Here is an 18,493-nt window from a genome sequence, read left to right on the forward strand (position 1 = left end):
TTTGCGATGTTGTTGAGTTTGTCGAAAGGCAAGTTAAGATCGCAAGTGACCCATTGTTTGGAGATATACAGGATCCTATCTTTTTTGAAAGAGAATAAGATAAGATAACCTTTATTAGTCCCACACGTGGGAAATTTGTTTTGTCACAGCAGGAGTGGACAGTGCAAAAGTTATGAGGCAAAAATTAGAATACAATAAGAATAAATACAGTACACAACTGTACAGAATAGAATAAAATAAAATACTATATACAGTAGAATAAAATAAAATAAATATACAATAAGATAAAAATAGAATACAAATACAAATACTATATACAACTGAGTAAAAATACAACGATGACAGAAAGGATTATTGCACTTAGTATTATTGCATATGTATGGATGTGTGTGCTTGATCAGTTAAAGTCTTTATTATGGAGTCTGACAGCAGTGGGGAGGAAAGACCTGCGAAATCTCTCCGTCCCACACCGTGGGTGCCGCAGTCTCCCACTGAAGGAGCTGCTCAGTGCTGTCACAGTCTGCTGCATGGGGTGGGAGATGTTGTCCATCAGGGATGACAGCTTAGCCGCCGTTCTCCTGTCACTCACCACCTCCACTGGGTCCAGAGGGCATCCTAGAACAGAGCTGGCCCTTTGGATCACCCTGTTCAGTCTCTTCCTGTCCCCAGCAGAGATGCTGCCGCCCCAGCAGACCACGCCATAAAAGATAGCAGAAGCCACAACAGAGTCATAGAAGGTCTTCAGGAGTGGGCCCTCCACTCCAAACGACCTGAGTCTCCGCAGCAGGTACAGCCTGCTCTGCCCTTTCCTGTAGAGGGCGTCGTGTCCATTCGTGTCCATTCAATAATGTCACCATATAAGATACACAGTATCTATAATATATGTGGCAAGGTCAAAGATCAACGAAACACATTCTCTATTAAAGTTCATTTCACACTTTATTTCAGATCAAAATCAGGAGGGGTCCAGCATAACAGACCCCTAGCACAGGCTGGTTAGGTATTAAGAAATTATGGCTCAGTCATCTCCATTTGGAGCTCAGGTGCATGGTCCGAGTGGCCGACTGGACCCTTATTCGCCTTATGATCTCCTAGTGTTACATATGTGCTTCTCCTCTGCTTTCCGTTGTATGTTAAGGCCTGGTAAACATCCCACATGATAGCATATAGAGAGGATGCAGACGTATAATCCCTGTTTTTATGCACTTATCAAGAGAAATGGCCACAAGTGCTTAGGTCAAAATAAAAGAATAAAAAATTATAACTCAACTAATCGCCAACAGGTGATCAGATCTTCCCGCACCTCCATAGGGGAAATCTCACCCCATTTTTTTTATTTTTATTTTTTATTTTTTGATAACACTTTATTTGGTTTGTGTATGTAGTAAATGTGAGAGTCATGCAGCTGTTAGCAAACACAGCAAACACAATCAATTAGTTTTAAACTCTTTTATTTACACATCCATGTTAGTAAGTACTTGGAGGTCAAGGAAGATCTGCTGACCTGTCGGTGTCTCGTCAATCTCCCACTCCCTTATTCGGTCTGCCAATCCAGGGGTACTGCCCCTGATCTCCACACAGCATCGTAGAGGCGTGTCAACCAAGACAACCCTACAACATCCAGAGCCTTCAGGAACTCGGGGCAACCCTCATCCACCCCAGGGGGCCTGCCACCAAGGAGATGTTTATTAAAATAACCTCACCCCTGGTGATGGACGAGTCATCCTCCTCAACCCCAGACTCTGCTTCCTCTACAGAAGACGTGCCAATGGGATTAAGGAGGTCCTAGAAGTATTCCTTCCACTGCTCAACAATATCCTTAGCTGAAATGAGCAGCACTTCACCTGCACGATACACAAGGCAGGTAATACCCCCCGAGTTGCCTGACGATTTGACAGAATCTGTTCGAGGCAAACTGAAAGTCTTCTTCCATGGCCTTTCCGAACTGCTCCCACACTAGAGTTTTTGCTTCAGCCACTGTCCGAGCTGTGTTCCGCTTGGCCTGAAGGTACCCATCAGCTGCCGTCGAAGTACCACAGGCTGACTAAGCTCAATAGGACTTCTTCTAGAGCCCGATGGTTCCCTTCACCTCCGGTGTCCACCATCTGGTTCAGGGGTTGAAGCAGCTTCAGCAATGGAGATGCTGAACATGGTTCATTCAGACAGAATGACCCCAGTCTCCCTTGGAATGCTGTTAGAGCTCTGCCGGAGGTGGGAGCAGAAGATCTTGCAGATGGGGGTCTCTGCCAGGCACACCCTTACTTTACGTTTAGGCACTCCAGGTTTGTCCAGCATCCTCCCCCACCACCTGATTCAGCTCAAAGCCTGGTGGTGATCATTTGACAGCTCAACACCTGAGTTTGCCCAAGTGTCCAGAACATGTGGCCGCAGATCTGATGATACAATTACAAAACTGACCTGCAGCCTGGGGTGTCCTGGTGCCGCGTGCACTCATGGACACCCTTCTGTGCAAACCACAGTTTGTTCATAACTAACACCATGTTTGAACATCACTCCAGTTCAGATCTGGCAGGCCGTTCCTCCCAATCGCGCCTCTCCAGTTATCACTATCCGTGCCCACATGAGCTTTGAAGTCTCCCAGTAAGATGACCGAGTCCAAGAAGGCCCAGTACTCTGACCTATCATTTGGTATATAGCCGCAGACAACAGGGACTTCCCCACAGGTAGGCCCATGTCCCTTTTTTGGACTAAGGCCTGGCCTCGAGGTGCTTGCTCACGGACACCCCACCTGGACCTGGCTCCAGGGCAGGGCCCCAGTAACCCTATTCCAGGCAGGGTGAAATGTTCCCTGGATCCTCTACTGATAGGGGCTTTTGAACTGCTCTTTGTCTGGGCCGTCACCTAGGATCAATTTGCCATGGGCAAAAGCCCCCCACAACATAGCCCCTGGGGTCCTTGGGACACACAAACTCCATCAATATGGTAGCGATCCACAGAGGGGAATTATTATACATACATATTTCATACAATGACTCATATATAACATTCAATTTACAAAGTTTCAACATTGAACTTGTCAGTGGTAGCATTTCATTTTTGAAAACATTGTGTCATGTGAACTGTAAGATGTTTTAGAAGCATATGAAGCAAAAGAGATAAGTTGATGGCATTGGAAAATGCATCATTGCCTTTCAAAGCATGTCTTTAAGGACCGATCAGGTCCCATCACAGGTAACTGATGTCATTTATACCTGCGTCCATGCAGGCCTGAGTATCATTTGAGAAAAGTTGATACTGAAAAGCATAAGCAGTTCAGTTAATAAGATATCAGCGAAGTCTGTGGGGCTCTGTTGTGAAACAGATCAAGAGAAATGGTGTTAAAACCTGTGGTTAATTTAAAATGGCAAGTTCAAAAATAAATAAATCTTGAGCGACTATGTAAAGTGTAAACAACTGCAATGAGGTCACCATATTTTATTCTTAGTGAAACGAAAAACATACGAGATGTGTTAACTGAGAAAAATTGATTTAATTTTAAGCAAAAAGGGCCTTTTAAATATGATGGCAACATGTCTCAAAGCTGGCACAGAGTCGTGTTTGCCACTTTGTAGCATTCCCTCTTCTTTTAACAACAGTCTGTAAACATGTGATGAGAGCAGCTGCGAGATTTGTCTGATATTGGAATCTGGCTACTCATAATAGCTGCACAACACAGTATCCATGTTCTCAAAGCTGCTAGATCTCGTGCTTGTACAAATACCATCTATTTAAAAACAAACAAAACCCCAACACCCCACCCCCATTTTTTTAAAATGAAAAATAAAGTTTTATAATTAGCAAAACATCACAACACTCCATTTACTTCATTTCAGAGATTTTTTTAATTTTCATTTATGTTGCAACATCATCTTCCTCTGCTGCTTCTGTCTACTCAGGAGATGAGAATCTGCCAAAGAACAGGATGGACTTGGTCTCATTATATCTGATGAAGAAGAGGAAGGGGTGATCTGCTGTGAAGTGTGTGTCCGGTATAAAACTCTCCAGCTTGATCACAGCACCTGTGGCTGCAGTGGCCTCTGTGCCCTCCTCGTTCACCTCCACAAAGGCCTTGTGGGCCATCGTAGACAGGAAGAGCCCAGGTTCACCGTTCATGCCAGACAGGTCAGCCCTTCCTGCACAGAACACGTTCTTCATACCCAGTTTAGCCAGAGGATCATTCAGCTCGTAGTCTTCCTCCAGCTTGAACTTTGGCAGATGAAGGACAACTTCTGAATGGGTGCTCATGTTTTTCCTGTCGGTCCATTCAATCAGCCTCTCCTGTGTTAGCTCCTTCTCCAGCTGGAACACAGTTAATACATTTTGTCATATTTCTTTTGCTCATATTTAAATTCATTTTATCCATGAAATCAGAAGCGGTCTGTTAAATGATCAAATTTAAGTAAACAGAAGCGAAGCATTTGTGTAAATGACCTAATTTGGCCAGACATAATTTGGTAATGTTGACATGTATATTTATATAGGCCAATTTCCTTCAGGGTCAACCTTCAGGATCAATAAAGTTTTACTGAATTGAATTGTTTTGGAACTACTTTGGTTTTATTTTGAAACAGGAAACTAGCGCAAAACACAAGATGAAGGTTTGTTAATAACGTGGGTTTTACAATATGGCCTTACGAAGACAGATCATCATTTTGTCTGTATTAATTAATACCCGGCTGACAGTGGCACGAGTTTTGATAATGTTACTTTTAATGTAATAGGTTATGTGCAATCAAGATGTTGTTTAGAGTTTTTGTAAGCTATTAAAGTAAGAGCAAAGCGGTTGAACTGAAGCAATGTCATAAGAGAATTTTAGTTTCTAGTGAAAGGACTTACCACCCTTTGATTATGTAGGATTGAGAGGTGAAAAATATGCATAAGATTGATGATATAAAGTGTAAATTTGAAGTTCATGTTATAGTTAGTGTGCAGGAGAAATGAGTGTTTCCTTAATATTTTAAGGTATTAATATGTTGGGTTTTTGACAGCATCTTTACCAAATGTTTCAGTGAACCACACCTCTAATAAAAATTCTGTGAAGCATCAGTATAAGAGACCATCATTCAATCAGGGATGGTACAAGAAGAGGTTTTCGTGGCTTTTCCTCACAGGAACTTGTTTCTAGGCTGTGTACCTTCAGCAGAGGGCCTGAGCCGTCTGAGGACTCCTTAGGCAGCAGAATGAACATGCTGAGCTCCTCACCCACATAGGGCAGCTCTAGGATCTGCAAATCATGGTCAGCAATGTAGTTGTAGGGAAGCTTCTTCCTCTGGTGCATCATCTGGACTGGTACGGTCTCATTCTGACACACAGGAAATCCAGGCGACCAGATCATGTTATCATAAAGCTTCTGATGGTGTTTACCTTAAACATTTTACAGTTTCCTGTATTCAGACTTTGAGTCCAGAATTTGTAACCTTCAGTTAAATTTCTACCTGTCTGATTTCAAAGGGCATCTCTTTGGTGTTTGGCTCTTTAAACGGGTTCTTCCAGTTGCCCTTGAAGTAGATAGCATTGACCAGAGCCAGTCTGGTATCTTTGTTGACTGTTCCTGGCTTCAGAAGGTCTTTTATCTTATCTGAAAGGAAATACAGAAACAACAATATTTCATTATAATCCACAGAGGATGCTAAAATGATTCCCTGCTGTTCAGGCTGTGGAAGATGCACATTCTCACTTTCTGTCTGCTGCTCGACCCAGCTGTTGATCGCTGCTCTGCACGCCTCTGGATCTCCGATGAAGTCAACAGTTATCGGGTCTGCCAGGTAGTTCCTATGTGTGACGTCAATGAAGTCCTGCAGAGAGCAGACATCAGTTTATTAATCCAGTCTTTGTAATGAAGAACTTTATGAAGAGAATCATTGATGTGGACACTCACTGGGAGGAAGTGGGCAATGTTTTCTCCATAAAGACGGTTGGCTAGTTTCAGGATGTAGGATGCAGACGGTGAGTTGATTTCAGCGTTCAGTTTCTGGAAGTTTGCATGGATGCCTTCACCTGAGCTGAATGAGAGGGCCTGTGTGGCATTGAAGACAAAGACTGAAAGGATGTGACACTGAGCCTGAGTGACCCTAATGTAACAATTTATGGTCCAAAGGCAGAAACTGGACAACTTTATTCTTTCAGCATCAGGTTTAATAATAACCTTTAACATACTGTCAGTCTCACTGAACATCATGCTCTCACTCACTACACTGTTTGTAGGTTTTATGGACTCTGATGCCATTTATAAACACAAATTGCTGATGTCAGACTGGGAACATCAGTGTTTTGGCCACATAAACAAACCTTTTCAAACACGTAACAAAACCCCAAAAGTTGAATTCTGTCCAATCATAAACCTACTGAAAAGAAAGTTTATAAGACAGCACTAGTCTCACAAGGTGTGAATTTTTTCTGAAAATATAAATATATATAAAAAGCAAAATAAAAAACAAAAATCAGAACAAAAAGCAGTCAGCCACATCTGACAAGACATTTAAAGTTTCAAAGGCATGCTGGCTGATTAACTGATGGTGGTGCAGGGAACAAGTGACAGTGAGCTGACCTGAGTAATCTGAGCTGCAGTGTCTCCTTTGGCTCCCTCGTAGACCGTGGCCAGGGCTGCGCCGATGCTCAGAGGAGAGACAAAGATGTTTCCAGCAGGGTTTGTCTGGCTCAGAGTGCGGAACAGCTCCAAGGCAAAGGCTGTGTTTGAGCTGCTGACGGCAGACATGGCTGATGGTGTTTTCCTGTAACATGCAAACAACAGTTTAAACTGCAACAACATTACATATCGGAAACAACAGAAGACTTTATATTAAAGCAATGAGGGGAAAAAAAAAAAACACAACACACTTCAGGAAGTAACACCAGCACTGCTGGGAGAATATAGAAAATCACCCCAATCATCTGCCAGCTGTGCATTTATTTTAACAACCTGAGCTGTTTTCACAAAGCTGATTTCTGTGACCAAACTCAAAGATAAGAGAACGATAAGTGAAACTCGTAGACACATAAAACGAGGATGAGCACAGGAATGAGGAAAGCGTGTAAATAAGGTTGGTGGAATAAAGAAATGCGGTCCTACGGAAGACGATCAGGGCTTTAAAAACAAGAAGAAAAAAGTGGGGACTTTAATCTCAGAATTCTGTAAGAAAGCTCGTCCCCACTTCTTTCTGTTTCCAGTGGAATCCTCTTCTGGTGATGGCTTATTTTACAGAGAACAGCATGACTAGATCTCGTGTGTAAACCTGAACTCGATCGATCGCCTCTGACGGGAATGGCTGATGGGAATGTTTCAGAGAATGAAGTTCCTGTAATGCAGCTCATCGGTTATTCATTTAGTTCCTACGAGACATGGAGCCTGTTCTAAATAGCACATTTTACAGTCTGGCTCTAATCTCGGACTGTAAGTTGAACTCACAGAACAAAGTGCCTCCTCTCCGATCTGATTATTATTCTCCAAACCAACGGCCGCGGAAGGCTAAACATGGGGATACTGACGACATGCAACAACAACGCAGGAAATGCACTTCTGAGCTACTGTTCTCTTTATTCAACCATTATACTATTCAAACCACACATCAGTAGGGGAGACCGGGGATAGTTGTAACGTGGGTCAGTTGTAACACTTCCAGTTTCTCCAAACAGGGCTAAGTTTCAAATGATGTGACTCATCCTGTGCATGCCCAATTCAGTTCTGCTATCACATGTGAAAAATCAGCACATTTTGTCAAACACAGACAGTTTAACATGAAAAAAAGTAATTTGTATGCCAAAAAGTAAGTTTTTCTACTTTATTTCAATGTTTAATAGCATTATCTGCTTTGCAGTTAAACTCATCAAACTTAAATTATGTTATTTGTATGTCTATGGGGATATATTCTATGTAGGTCTTTAGAGCTAGTGTTTTAGCCGTTGGCTGTAATGTTAGCTAGTTCATGGCTATAGGAGTCTGGGTCAGTTGTAACAGCAACAGTCTGGGTCAGTTGTAACAGCAACAGTCTGGGTCAGTTGTAACAGCAACAGTCTGGGTCAGTTGTAACAGCAACAGTCTGGGTCAGTTGTAACAATAATGCAGATGTTACAACTTACCACACTATTACTTTAACTGATATTGAACAAGTTGGGGCAACGACATCAGCAGAGAGAGGTTCACTGGTCGCTTTTGTATATGTGGTTAATGCCATTGGCAACACAATTCCTCCACTGTTTGTGTTCCCACACATACATTATGCAGACCACTGTGTCAGAGATGGACCAGTAGGAAGTACTGGTAGTGGAAATAAATCAGGATGGGTGCAAGAAACAGATTTCCTCATCTTTCTGAAGCACTTTGCAAACCACACAAAGGTAAGCCATGATAAAAAAAAAATAATGGAATTGCGATGCTGGTGAACAACTACATTTTTTCAGCTTCATTGTTATGTTCAAAATTGGTGCAAGAGTTGTAGGTTATAATGCCCACTGAGCCAATGAGGCCAAACTCGAGGAAGACCAACCAAAATTAATGAAATATTCAGTTGCAGGAAATTCCATAATATGTTTTTTTTGGGGGGGGCTGGAATATGTTCAAAAGCTAGATTTCTGCATTCTGGCACACACACACACACACACACACACACACACACAAATATTTTGTCAGTACCCTTATTTCATTGTGTTAGATTTCACCCCAGGATATGTTACAACTAACCCAGACTATGGGGTTAATTGTAACATTTCACTCTTTGTGTTTGAGGCCATACCATGCAATGGGTAATTGTGCTGCAGAGAAAATAGCTGCACTATTTAATAGCCGACACATGTAAATACTTTGCATTACATTTTGAATCCACTACCTTAAACGAGCTCCAATTTACAGACAGAAATGTCAAAAATGTTACAACTATTCCCGGTCTCCCCTACATGGGACCCAATATAAAACAAATGCACAGACTCCACAAAGAAAGATGACTGGCACTCTCAAAGCTTTACACCAATTATTATGCCAAATTGCGATATCCACCCGCAGAATCAAACACACTGCGCATTCAGTTGCGGTCAACAGAAAGTTTTACCCCATGCTCACCATACCTCTCTGCTCATCAAACAGCAGGTGCGCTGAACAGGTGAGTGCAACAACATTTATTGCCCAATACACACCCATGAGTCACGCCCCACGACCGTGCACCAATGCAGTGTGTGCATTTTAAACCAACCCTCTTAACCCCAAAAAGGAAAAACTCACATAGGGGAGACCGGGGATAGTTGTAACATTTTTGACATTTCTGTCTGTAAATTGGAGCTCGTTTAAGGTGTGGTTTGCAAAGTGCTTCAGAAAGATGAGGAAATCTGTTTCTTGCATCCATCCTGATTTATTTCCACTACCAGTACTTCCTACTGGTCCATCTCTGACACAGTGGTCTGCATAATGTATGTGTGGGAACACAAACAGTGGAGGAATTGTGTTGCCAATGGCATTAACCGCATATACAAAAGCGACCAGTGAACCTCTCTCTGCTGATGTCGTTGCCCCAACTTGTTCAATATCAGTTAAAGTAATAGTGTGGTAAGTTGCAACATCTGCATTATTGTTACAACTGACCCAGACTGTTGCTGTTACAACTGACCCAGACTGTTGCTGTTACAACTGACCCAGACTCCTATAGCCATGAACTAGCTAACATTACAGCCAACGGCTAAAACACTAGCTCTAAAGACTTACACAGAATATATCCCCATAGACATACAAATAACATAATTTAAGTTTGATGAGTTTAACTGCAAAGCAGATAATGCTATTAGAAATTGAAATAAAGTAGAAAAACTTGCTTTTTGGCATACAAATTACTTTTTTTCATGTTAAACTGTCTGTGTTTGACAAAATGTGCTGATTTTTCACATGTGATAGCAGAACTGAATTGGGCATGCACAGGATGAGTCACATCATTTGAAACTTAGCCCTGATTGGAGAAACTGGAAGTGTTACAACTGACCCACATTACAACTATCCCCGGTCTCCCCTATTGCTCGTACAACATATGCACATACGTACATTCCTCTATAAAATACTCCTGTGTTCTGGCCGGAAATGTTTCCTCATTGCTAACTGGTGTTATTGTTTCTTCGTCTGTTACATCATCCAGGACCTGTATCTCATGATGCCCTCTTGTACCTCTGTTAGCCGGCTAACATCCTTCAAGGCTTTCCTGATTCTGGTATCCAGCTTTCTTCTTCTTCATGATGGGCATTCTTGATCTTCAGGGTGAGTTTGTTTTTCGAGCAATGAATATGTTAAATCTAAAAACAAAAAAACAAACACAAACAAAGAACAACACTAAAATAATTTTTTTTCTTCATTGCTGATAGGAAGCATATTGAAGTGATGGTTATTCTTAAAACTTTTAACTTTAACTGTTACAGATGAAAGTGTCATATATTAAAAAATAACTAAAATCATTCAATAACTGTAAAACAGCCAAAAGTTCTCCTTTCCATGAAAGAACAGCGGCACACACAGCTGCATACAGTGTGGGAGTGATGGAGGTTTTAGAGTGTCAGCAGATGGCGATAGAGAGCTTGTGAGAGGGCCCGGCCTCTCTGTGGAACCGTAATCTTTTTGGCCTCACAGTATTGTGTAGAAGTGAAACTTTTTGCAACCATAAGTAATGCTAACTGCTGCCCATTAAAAAGAATGCAGGTTTAAGGACATTGCAGTGCACTGGCTTTTCATTTCAGACCTCTGTATCCATGTCCATATTTTATCATGTCTTAGTTCCAGCAAATACTTTATTGCCAGTTTGAGGTAATTAATGTGAGTCCGTTTCTTTCAACGGCAAAAACGACTTTACTTTTTTTTTTTTTTTTTTTTTTTTTACATATTTGTGTCTCCCATGAGGAGTTAACTATTTAGTGCAGTGCCCACTGAAATTGATCATAAGACCAAAGTCATAATTTCCATTTTGTTGAGATGCCCTGCTCTCTCTATCAAAATTCCTCTCCTGATATTGCTGCACCTTTACCTCTCTCAGTGCACATGGATCTATTATCATATACAAACTGATTACCAGTTCTGTCTCTCCTTCATCTGCAGCTGATTCTTCTCATGTCAAGGCTGTATGTATAAAGCTTCTATCAGAATGTTAAAGTGGTGTGCTGTATGTTGCTGTCTACAGCCTGAGGAACATAAAAATAACAGCGGCTCCTTGTTGCTCATTTGGAATGCATAGTCCTTCCTGCTTGACTCATTGGAAAGTTTTCCAGTGTATTATCTAGACTGCACTGAGGATAATTACGGGGGAATAAACACAGAGGCGTTTGCCATTTTCTGGACTTGAACGCAGTCTGAGAGAGAGAAACTTTATTGACAGCCACTGATATATACACATGTACATCACTTGCCAAACACAATGCATGTTATAGGCTGTTTCCATTTTCCTTTATATACTCTGCATTCATTCAAACATTGAGCCTGTGTGTTGGCAATGCTATATAATTATGTGTTTTAATTGAGAGCATATTTGTTTTAAATGAATGTCAACACTGTCATCCCTAAGATGTGATTTTTTAGAGAAAAAAAAAGTTTGGAAATTCTCAGAGTTGTGTATTCTTGTGAACTTGCTTTATGTGGCCTTGGTGTTTCAGGTATTTTCATGCTCGGTTTACCCAAAGCAAATGCAATGGTCAGTCACTCTTTTAGCACCAATTAGTGATCAATTTAAATATGACTGCAATATTTTTCTAGCAAACCCACACTCAACATAAGTCAGCTCAATACTGGCATCAATAGGCCAGTATGTTAACGAGCTCGCATTTTCAGCCTGGTCATTCCACAAGCTTCCCTTCATCCCACTCAGGTTGCGGCAGCTTCACGTTAATATAGAAGCATTTAGTGAAATGACTGCATTGTCTTACTGAGAGACTTCAACTCTCATGTGGGAAACTACAGTGAGACTTCCAGGGGCATGATTGGGAGGAACCGTCAGGGGCCGGCAGTCTTCCGTGGCCTACCTGCCCGTTGTGTCCATGTGCGCTGTTTTTGTTTGTGTCGTCGAAGCGACCTCTCAACCCAGAAGTGTTCCGGTGCTGGAGGTAGCTGCACCTGAGCTTCAGTCAATGCTGGATCATTGAGTTAACCCTCATCAGTATGGCCGTGATTGATAGTGTTTAGAACCTCGTGTCACGATGGGGTACGCTGGTGTGTTTATGGAGCGGACCTAAAATCAGACGAACAGTAACGAAAAGGGAATGGCTGCAATCACAGCATTGTAAGATGGTGAAAGATGTACCCTTAGGCCCCCTCCTCGATTCAGAGATGGTCTTTCCCTTTTCACCCAAATGGTCTCCTTGACTCCACGCTTAAACCAGCGTTCTTCCCTTTGCAGCCATTCCCCAACTGTCTGTGAATGGTACTCATGGCCATTGATCAGCGGTCCTTGATCAATGAGCTTTGATCAGTGGTTTTTGATCAATGTTCATGAGAATTTTCATACTAATGATCTAGAAACTGACCTCCCAGGCCATTGTTCATTCAGTGGTGCTAGTTTCAGTCATTATGCAAATGTACTGTTTATAAGATTGGGGAAACCTGCAGTCAGCTGAGACTGAGGAAGTCACTTGAAAGAGCGATGAAATGTTTCTCCCACTGAAAACGCTACGTTCAGATGAACAGAATCAACTTTTTGGGATTTACTTACCTGGATGATTGAGCGTGCATCAAGACGTTCCTTTTGATTTGGTTTAATAATATGCTGCAGCAGAGAGAGCACTCTGGTTAAACGCCAAAGGCAGCGCACAAGGCAGCGCCCGTCTGAAGATGGGCACTGCCTTGTGCGTGCTTTGTATGCAAAGTGACAAAACATACAGACAAAGACATTCCACAACACTTACACATTGCCACATCACATGGGCCTATACCTTTAGCTTATCCTCCCTGAGAGAGTTATGACCTTGTTTTTTACTTAACCGTCACCTAAAGATTAACTTCCTGAAGCCTCCTCCTTCCATGAGTAAAGGAGAAGGAGTTCCACTATCTGTCTAATCCCCACAACGCCTGGATGTCTCTAACTTACTCACAATGACCTAACTGTGTTTGTGTAATAAAGCATAAAACACATATGTGATGCTATCATACATGTATATAACTACATGACACAAAAAGTGATATTACTATTACTAAAGTGAAACATTTGATCATAATAAAATAAAGAAATTTGTATCACACCCACCTCCTCAGTCATGGTGGTTATCATGATTGCCACTGAAATAGTTTATCAGCATTCGGGTTTTTAGGTTTTTCATTTCAAAATTATGTCAATGTGTGTTGTGCAATTTCAGATTTCTGCTGAGGGGGCTCAGGGACTTATTTGCTGGACCTAGATGCCCGAGGCTCTTTCATAACCACGACACTGCTTCAGCGACAGGCAGGATTCATATGTTTGCATCATCCTTGCACACTACTGTGTCACTGTTTCCTGATAGGGAGGTACATTTAGCATTGCTTTCATATCCTCCTGAGAACCAGCTTATTCATTTATTTCCTGTGCAATGGACATTTGTTTTTAGTCTGTCTTTTGACTCATTTGAGATATCTTACTATGTCCTGATCTACTAAATAGAAGCCATCCTGGGCTTCCCATTGATATCTGATGTGTTTGGGTGGGTGACAAAAAAAAGTTCAATGGAAAGATTCTTTTGTACTCGGTTCTGAGGATGATATATCCACATGAGTCATTGTATGGAAGTTCATTCAATCCACCATATTGAGCCTTTTATATTAAAATCCATTGTGTAATCTCTCCTGCTGATTTTCTGCAAAGTGTAACTTCATAAGTCTATACAGGTTTTGCTTTGTGTAGCCACATGTGGAGTTTCTGTGCATGTTAATGATTAAATGCTGCACATCTTTCTTTGCTCACTGTCCATTAAATGTTGTCTGCGTCACCTGCTTGGCTGTCTGAATCCCACATGTCACATGTATTCAGTCTTGGCTGTCACTGTCACTTGTTACTGTCGTTACTGCAGTCCAATCATCTTCTTGCCTGCCTTCTCTGAACCATCAGCCTTTGTGCCGCATGGTTTAAATCTGTGCTCTCCATCATTTTCATGGATTGTATTTGCAGGGCTTCTCCTTCATCTACATAATCTGGACTGGACAGGTGACTAATGATGTCATGTATATCTGTAGTGTGTGCTACAGCCCTGCAGGCCTGAGCACCATTTGAGAAATGTTGATACTGAACAGCGTAAGCAGTGGAGTTAATCAGATATCAGTAAAGTCTGTGATGCTCTGTGTTTAATGTATAACCCCAATTTCAAAAAATGTTGACATACTATGTAAAATGTAAAAAAAAAAAGTCTGCAATGATTTTCCCACATTTTATTCTCAGCAAAACACAGAAAACACATCAGATGTGTAAACTGAGAAAAACTGATAATTTTGAGTAACGAGCATCATGACTGTCTCAAAAAAGTTGGTACAAAGCGTTTGCCACTGTGTAGCATTCCCTCGTCTTTTAACAATTCTGTAAACATGTGAAAAAAGCAGCTGCTAGATGCTTTTTGTGATATTGTTACTGCTCATTTTTCATTGTGGCTGTAATACCTGCAGTATGCAATTTAGCGTCATCATGGTGTAACATAAAAGGCCTTCTCTGACAAATATGCTGCTGTAATAACTGCTGCTTCTGTCTACTGAGGAGATGAGAATCTGCCAAAGAACAGGATGGACTTGGTCTTATTGTGTCTGATGAAGAAGAGGAAGGGGTGATCTGCTGTGAAGTGTGTGTCCGGTATATAACAACAAGCGCTGATCATAGCACCTGTGGCTGCAGCGGCCTCTGTGCCCTCCTCGTTCACCTCCACAAAGGCCTTGTGGGCCACCGTAGACAGGAAGAGCGCCCCTTCACCGTTCATGCCAGACAGGTCAGCGCTTCCTGCACAGAACACGTTCTTCATACCCAGTTTAGCCAGAGGATCATTCAGCTCGTAGTCTTCCTCCAGCTTGAACTTTGGCAGGTGAACGACAACCCCTGAATGGGTGCTCATGTTTTTCCTGTCGGTCCATTCATTCAGCCTCTCCTGTGTTAGCTCCTTCTCCAGCTGGAATACAGTTAATACATTTTGTCATATTTCTTTTGCTCATATTTAAATTCATTTTATACACGAAATCAGAAGCGGTCTGTTAAATGATCAAATTTAATGAAGTAAGTAAGCATGTTTCTAGGCTGTGTACCTTCAGCAGAGGGCCTGAGCCGTCTGAGGACTCCTTAGGCAGCAGAATGAACATGCTGAGCTCCTCACCCACATAGGGCAGCTCCAGGATCTGCAAATCATGGTCAGCAATGTAGTTGTAGGGAAGCTTCTTCCTCTGGTGCATCATCTGGACTGGTACGGTCTCATTCTGACACACAGGAAATCCAGGCGACCAGATCATGTTATCATAAAGCTTCTGATGGTGTTTACCTTAAACATTTTACAGTTTCCTGTATTCAGACTTTGAGTCCAGATTTTGTAACCTTCAGTTAAATTTCTACCTGTTTGATTTTAAAGGGCATCTCTTTGGTGTTTGCCTCTTTAAACGGGTTCTTCCAGTTGCCCTTGAAGTAGACAGCATTGACCAGAGCCAGTCTGGTATCTGCGTTTACTGTTCCTGGCTTCAGAAGGTCTTTTATCTTATCTGACAGGAAATACAGAAACAACAATATTTCATTATAATTCACAGAGGATGCTAAAATGATTCCCTGCTGTTCAGGCTGTGGAAGATGCACAGTCTCACTTTCTGTCTGCTGCTCGACCCAGCTGTTGATCTCTGCTCTGCACGCCTCTGGAGCTCCGATGAAGTCCACAGTCTTCAGGTCTGCCTGGTAGTACTTCTGTGTGGCGTCAAGGAAGTCCTGCAGAGAGCAGACATCTGTTTTTGTAATGAAGAACTTTATGAAGAGAATCATTGATGTGGACACTCACTGGGAGGAAGTGGGCAGTGTTTTCTCCATAAAGACGGTTGGCTAGTTTCAGGATGTAGGATGCAGATGGTGAGTTGATGTCAGCGTTCAGTTTCTGGAAGTCTGCATGGACGCCTTCACCTGAGCTGAATGAGAGGGCCTGTGTGGCATTGAAGACAAAGACTGAAAGGATGTGACACTGAGCCTGAGCGACCCTAATGTAACAATTTATGGTCCAAAGGTAGAAACTGGACAACTTTATTCTTTCAGCATCAGGTTTAATAATGGTAAATGGCCTGTATTTATATAGCGCTTTACTAGTCCCTAAGGACCCCAAAGCGCTTTACATATCCAGTCATCCACCCATTCACGCACACATTCACACACTGGTGATGGCAAGCTACATTGTAGCCACAGCCACCCTGGGGCGCACTGACAGACACTGGCGCCACCGGGCCCTCTGACCACCACCAGTAGGCAACGGGTGAAGGACACAACAACCAAGACTGTCCAAGCCGGGGCTCGAACCGGCAACCTTCCGATTACAAGGCGAACTCCCAACTCTTGAGCCACGATCGCCCCGTAATAACCTTTAACATACTGTCAGTCTCACTGAACATCATGCTCTCAGTAACTATACTGCTTGTGCGTTTTATGGACTTTCATGCCATTTATATAACATTCTAGCTTCATATGTTATTTACATGATGGTATATTGTTAGAACAATGAATTTTTGACGTTATAACGTGATATAGTTCGATTTTTCTTTTGCCTGGGTGGCAGCTCAACGCTTCCGTAACTGCTTTTAAAATACAACGAGGGCTTGAAGTTGCAATCATGCTGGCTGATCAACTGACAGCGCGGTGCAACTAACAAGTGACAGTGAGCTGACCTGAGCCATCTGAGCTGCAGTGTCTCCTTTAGCTCCCAGGTAGACCATGGCCAGGGCTGAGCTGATACTCAGAGGAGAGACAAAGATGTTTCCAGCAGGGTTTGCCTGGTTCAGAGTGCGGAACAGCTCCAAGGCAAAGGCTGTGTTTGAGCTGCTGACGGCGGACATGGCTGATGGTGTTTTCCTGTAACATGCAAACAACCGTTTAAACTGCTACAGCATTACCTACTGGAAACACAACAGAAGACTTTATATTAAAGCAACGAGAAAAAGTGACTTTTTCAGGAGAGCGCATACAGACAGAAACCACCGCCCAACTCACTGAAGCTAAGACACCGGACACGGCGCAGCCCGTTTCAGAAACTTGTCAACAGCGACTCGTTTATCTGAACTACAAGCTACTTTATTCCCACACACATAAAACGAAGACAAATCCAGCAGAATACCCGATTTACAGGGTGAGATATTAGTCTAACTGCAGTTCTTTGCTGGGTGTAAATAAAGTTGGAGGATTGAAGAAGGACGATCCTACGGAAGAGGAAAGGGCTTCGGAGCGTGATGTCACGAGAGGGGGCGTGGCCAAGTTTTGGTTTGCAGGTAAACAGAAACAAATGATCCCTGTTGTCTTTGCTTAATGATTGGATTTGGTCCTGACAATCCACATTGCTGGCATCGTATCTTTCAACATGTGTGTGGGTCGATTTGAATGATCCAGATGTAAGTGCAGCCACTCAGCCTCTACTGCAGATGTGTCACAAATTAATCTTGTAGTAAACTATGGCACTTGGCCACAGGTGGCAGTAGTGGACTGACCTCCATTTGAGACTGCTCCAGCTGCTATGTGATAGTCAGTAGATCTGCTACAAATTGCAGATCATATGGAAGTTTTGGAAATAAATCATGAATATTCCTTGCTTAGCATTAAAAGTAAACATTTCTAGCTCTCCCCCACACTCAAAAACAGATGCCAAACCTACTGACACACCTGAGTCACTCACTTTCTTAAATCCACTCACTCTCACTGGCTCTGTTTATTACTAAACTTGTGTCTCCCATGAGGAGTCAACTATTTAGTGGAGTGCCCATTGAAATTGATCATAAGATCAAAGTCATAATTTCCATTTTGTTGAGATGCCCTGCTCTCTCTATCAAAATTCCTCTCCTGATATTGCTGCACCTTTACCTCTCTCAGTGCACATGGATCTATTGTTATATACAAACTGATTACCAGTTCTGTCTCTCCTTTATCTGCAGCTGATTCTTCTCATGTCAAGGCTGTATGTATAAAGCTTCTATCAGAATGTTAAAGTGGTGTGCTGTATGTTGCTTTCTACAGCCTGAGGAACATTAAAAATAACAGTGGCTCCACGCTGCTCTCCAACTGTCATTGGCATTATATGCATCTGATCTCAGACTCTATGTTATGGTTCTGGGTCATTTTGAACCAGCGTTCTCAGTTTTCTTGCATTTTTGTATTATATTAAGTTTATTATTTTAAGGATTTATTCTATGGTTCCTAGATTGTTCTGTTTAGTTTATTAGACTCCCCCTTGTGTCTTTGCCCTCTGTATGTCTTCCTTTATTTAATTGTGAGTTCTTGTGCTTTGTTTCCTCTCCCTGTTTTGTTCCATCATGTTTCCCCTGCCTGGCATGTCTGTGCTCTCCCTCATGTTCTCTCTCCCCCTCCAGTCTCTG

At 42.2% G+C, this 18,493-nt stretch overlaps 2 protein-coding genes across 4 annotated transcripts; both read right to left on the reverse strand.

Annotated features, from left to right (window-relative positions):
- Positions 1-3,506: 3,506 nt before the first annotated feature.
- Positions 3,507-9,141, reverse strand: LOC146555148 (leukocyte elastase inhibitor-like). 2 transcript variants are annotated; one of them, XM_085251138.1, is made up of 7 exons: positions 9,058-9,141; positions 6,548-6,731; positions 5,879-6,016; positions 5,678-5,795; positions 5,436-5,578; positions 5,135-5,302; positions 3,507-4,299 (listed from the first exon to the last, which is right to left on the reverse strand). In XM_085251138.1, exons 2-7 carry the CDS (start codon positions 6,713-6,715, stop codon positions 3,889-3,891), a joined length of 1,146 nt encoding a protein of 381 aa, XP_085107264.1. In that variant the 5' UTR covers positions 6,716-6,731; positions 9,058-9,141; the 3' UTR covers positions 3,507-3,888. The 2 variants fall into 2 exon arrangements, with proteins under 2 accessions (XP_085107264.1, XP_085107265.1); XM_085251139.1 differs by having other exon boundaries at positions 9,053-9,068.
- Positions 9,142-14,326: 5,185 nt separating this feature from the next.
- LOC146555149 (leukocyte elastase inhibitor-like) lies at positions 14,327-17,353 on the reverse strand. Of its 2 annotated transcripts, none has more exons than XM_085252963.1 (7): positions 17,121-17,353; positions 16,799-16,982; positions 15,928-16,065; positions 15,740-15,857; positions 15,498-15,640; positions 15,197-15,364; positions 14,327-15,063 (listed from the first exon to the last, which is right to left on the reverse strand). In XM_085252963.1, exons 2-7 carry the CDS (start codon positions 16,964-16,966, stop codon positions 14,653-14,655), a joined length of 1,146 nt encoding a protein of 381 aa, XP_085109089.1. In that variant the 5' UTR covers positions 16,967-16,982; positions 17,121-17,353; the 3' UTR covers positions 14,327-14,652. The 2 variants fall into 2 exon arrangements, with proteins under 2 accessions (XP_085109089.1, XP_085109090.1); XM_085252964.1 differs by having other exon boundaries at positions 17,245-17,319.
- Positions 17,354-18,493: the final 1,140 nt, after the last annotated feature.

The sequence above is a fragment of the Mchenga conophoros genome, linkage group LG17 (genome assembly GCF_057382185.1).
Source record: "Mchenga conophoros isolate Kocher_MC1m ecotype Shallow Benthic linkage group LG17, M_conophoros_male_GT1.1, whole genome shotgun sequence".
Classification (NCBI taxonomy): Eukaryota; Metazoa; Chordata; class Actinopteri; order Cichliformes; family Cichlidae; genus Mchenga; species Mchenga conophoros.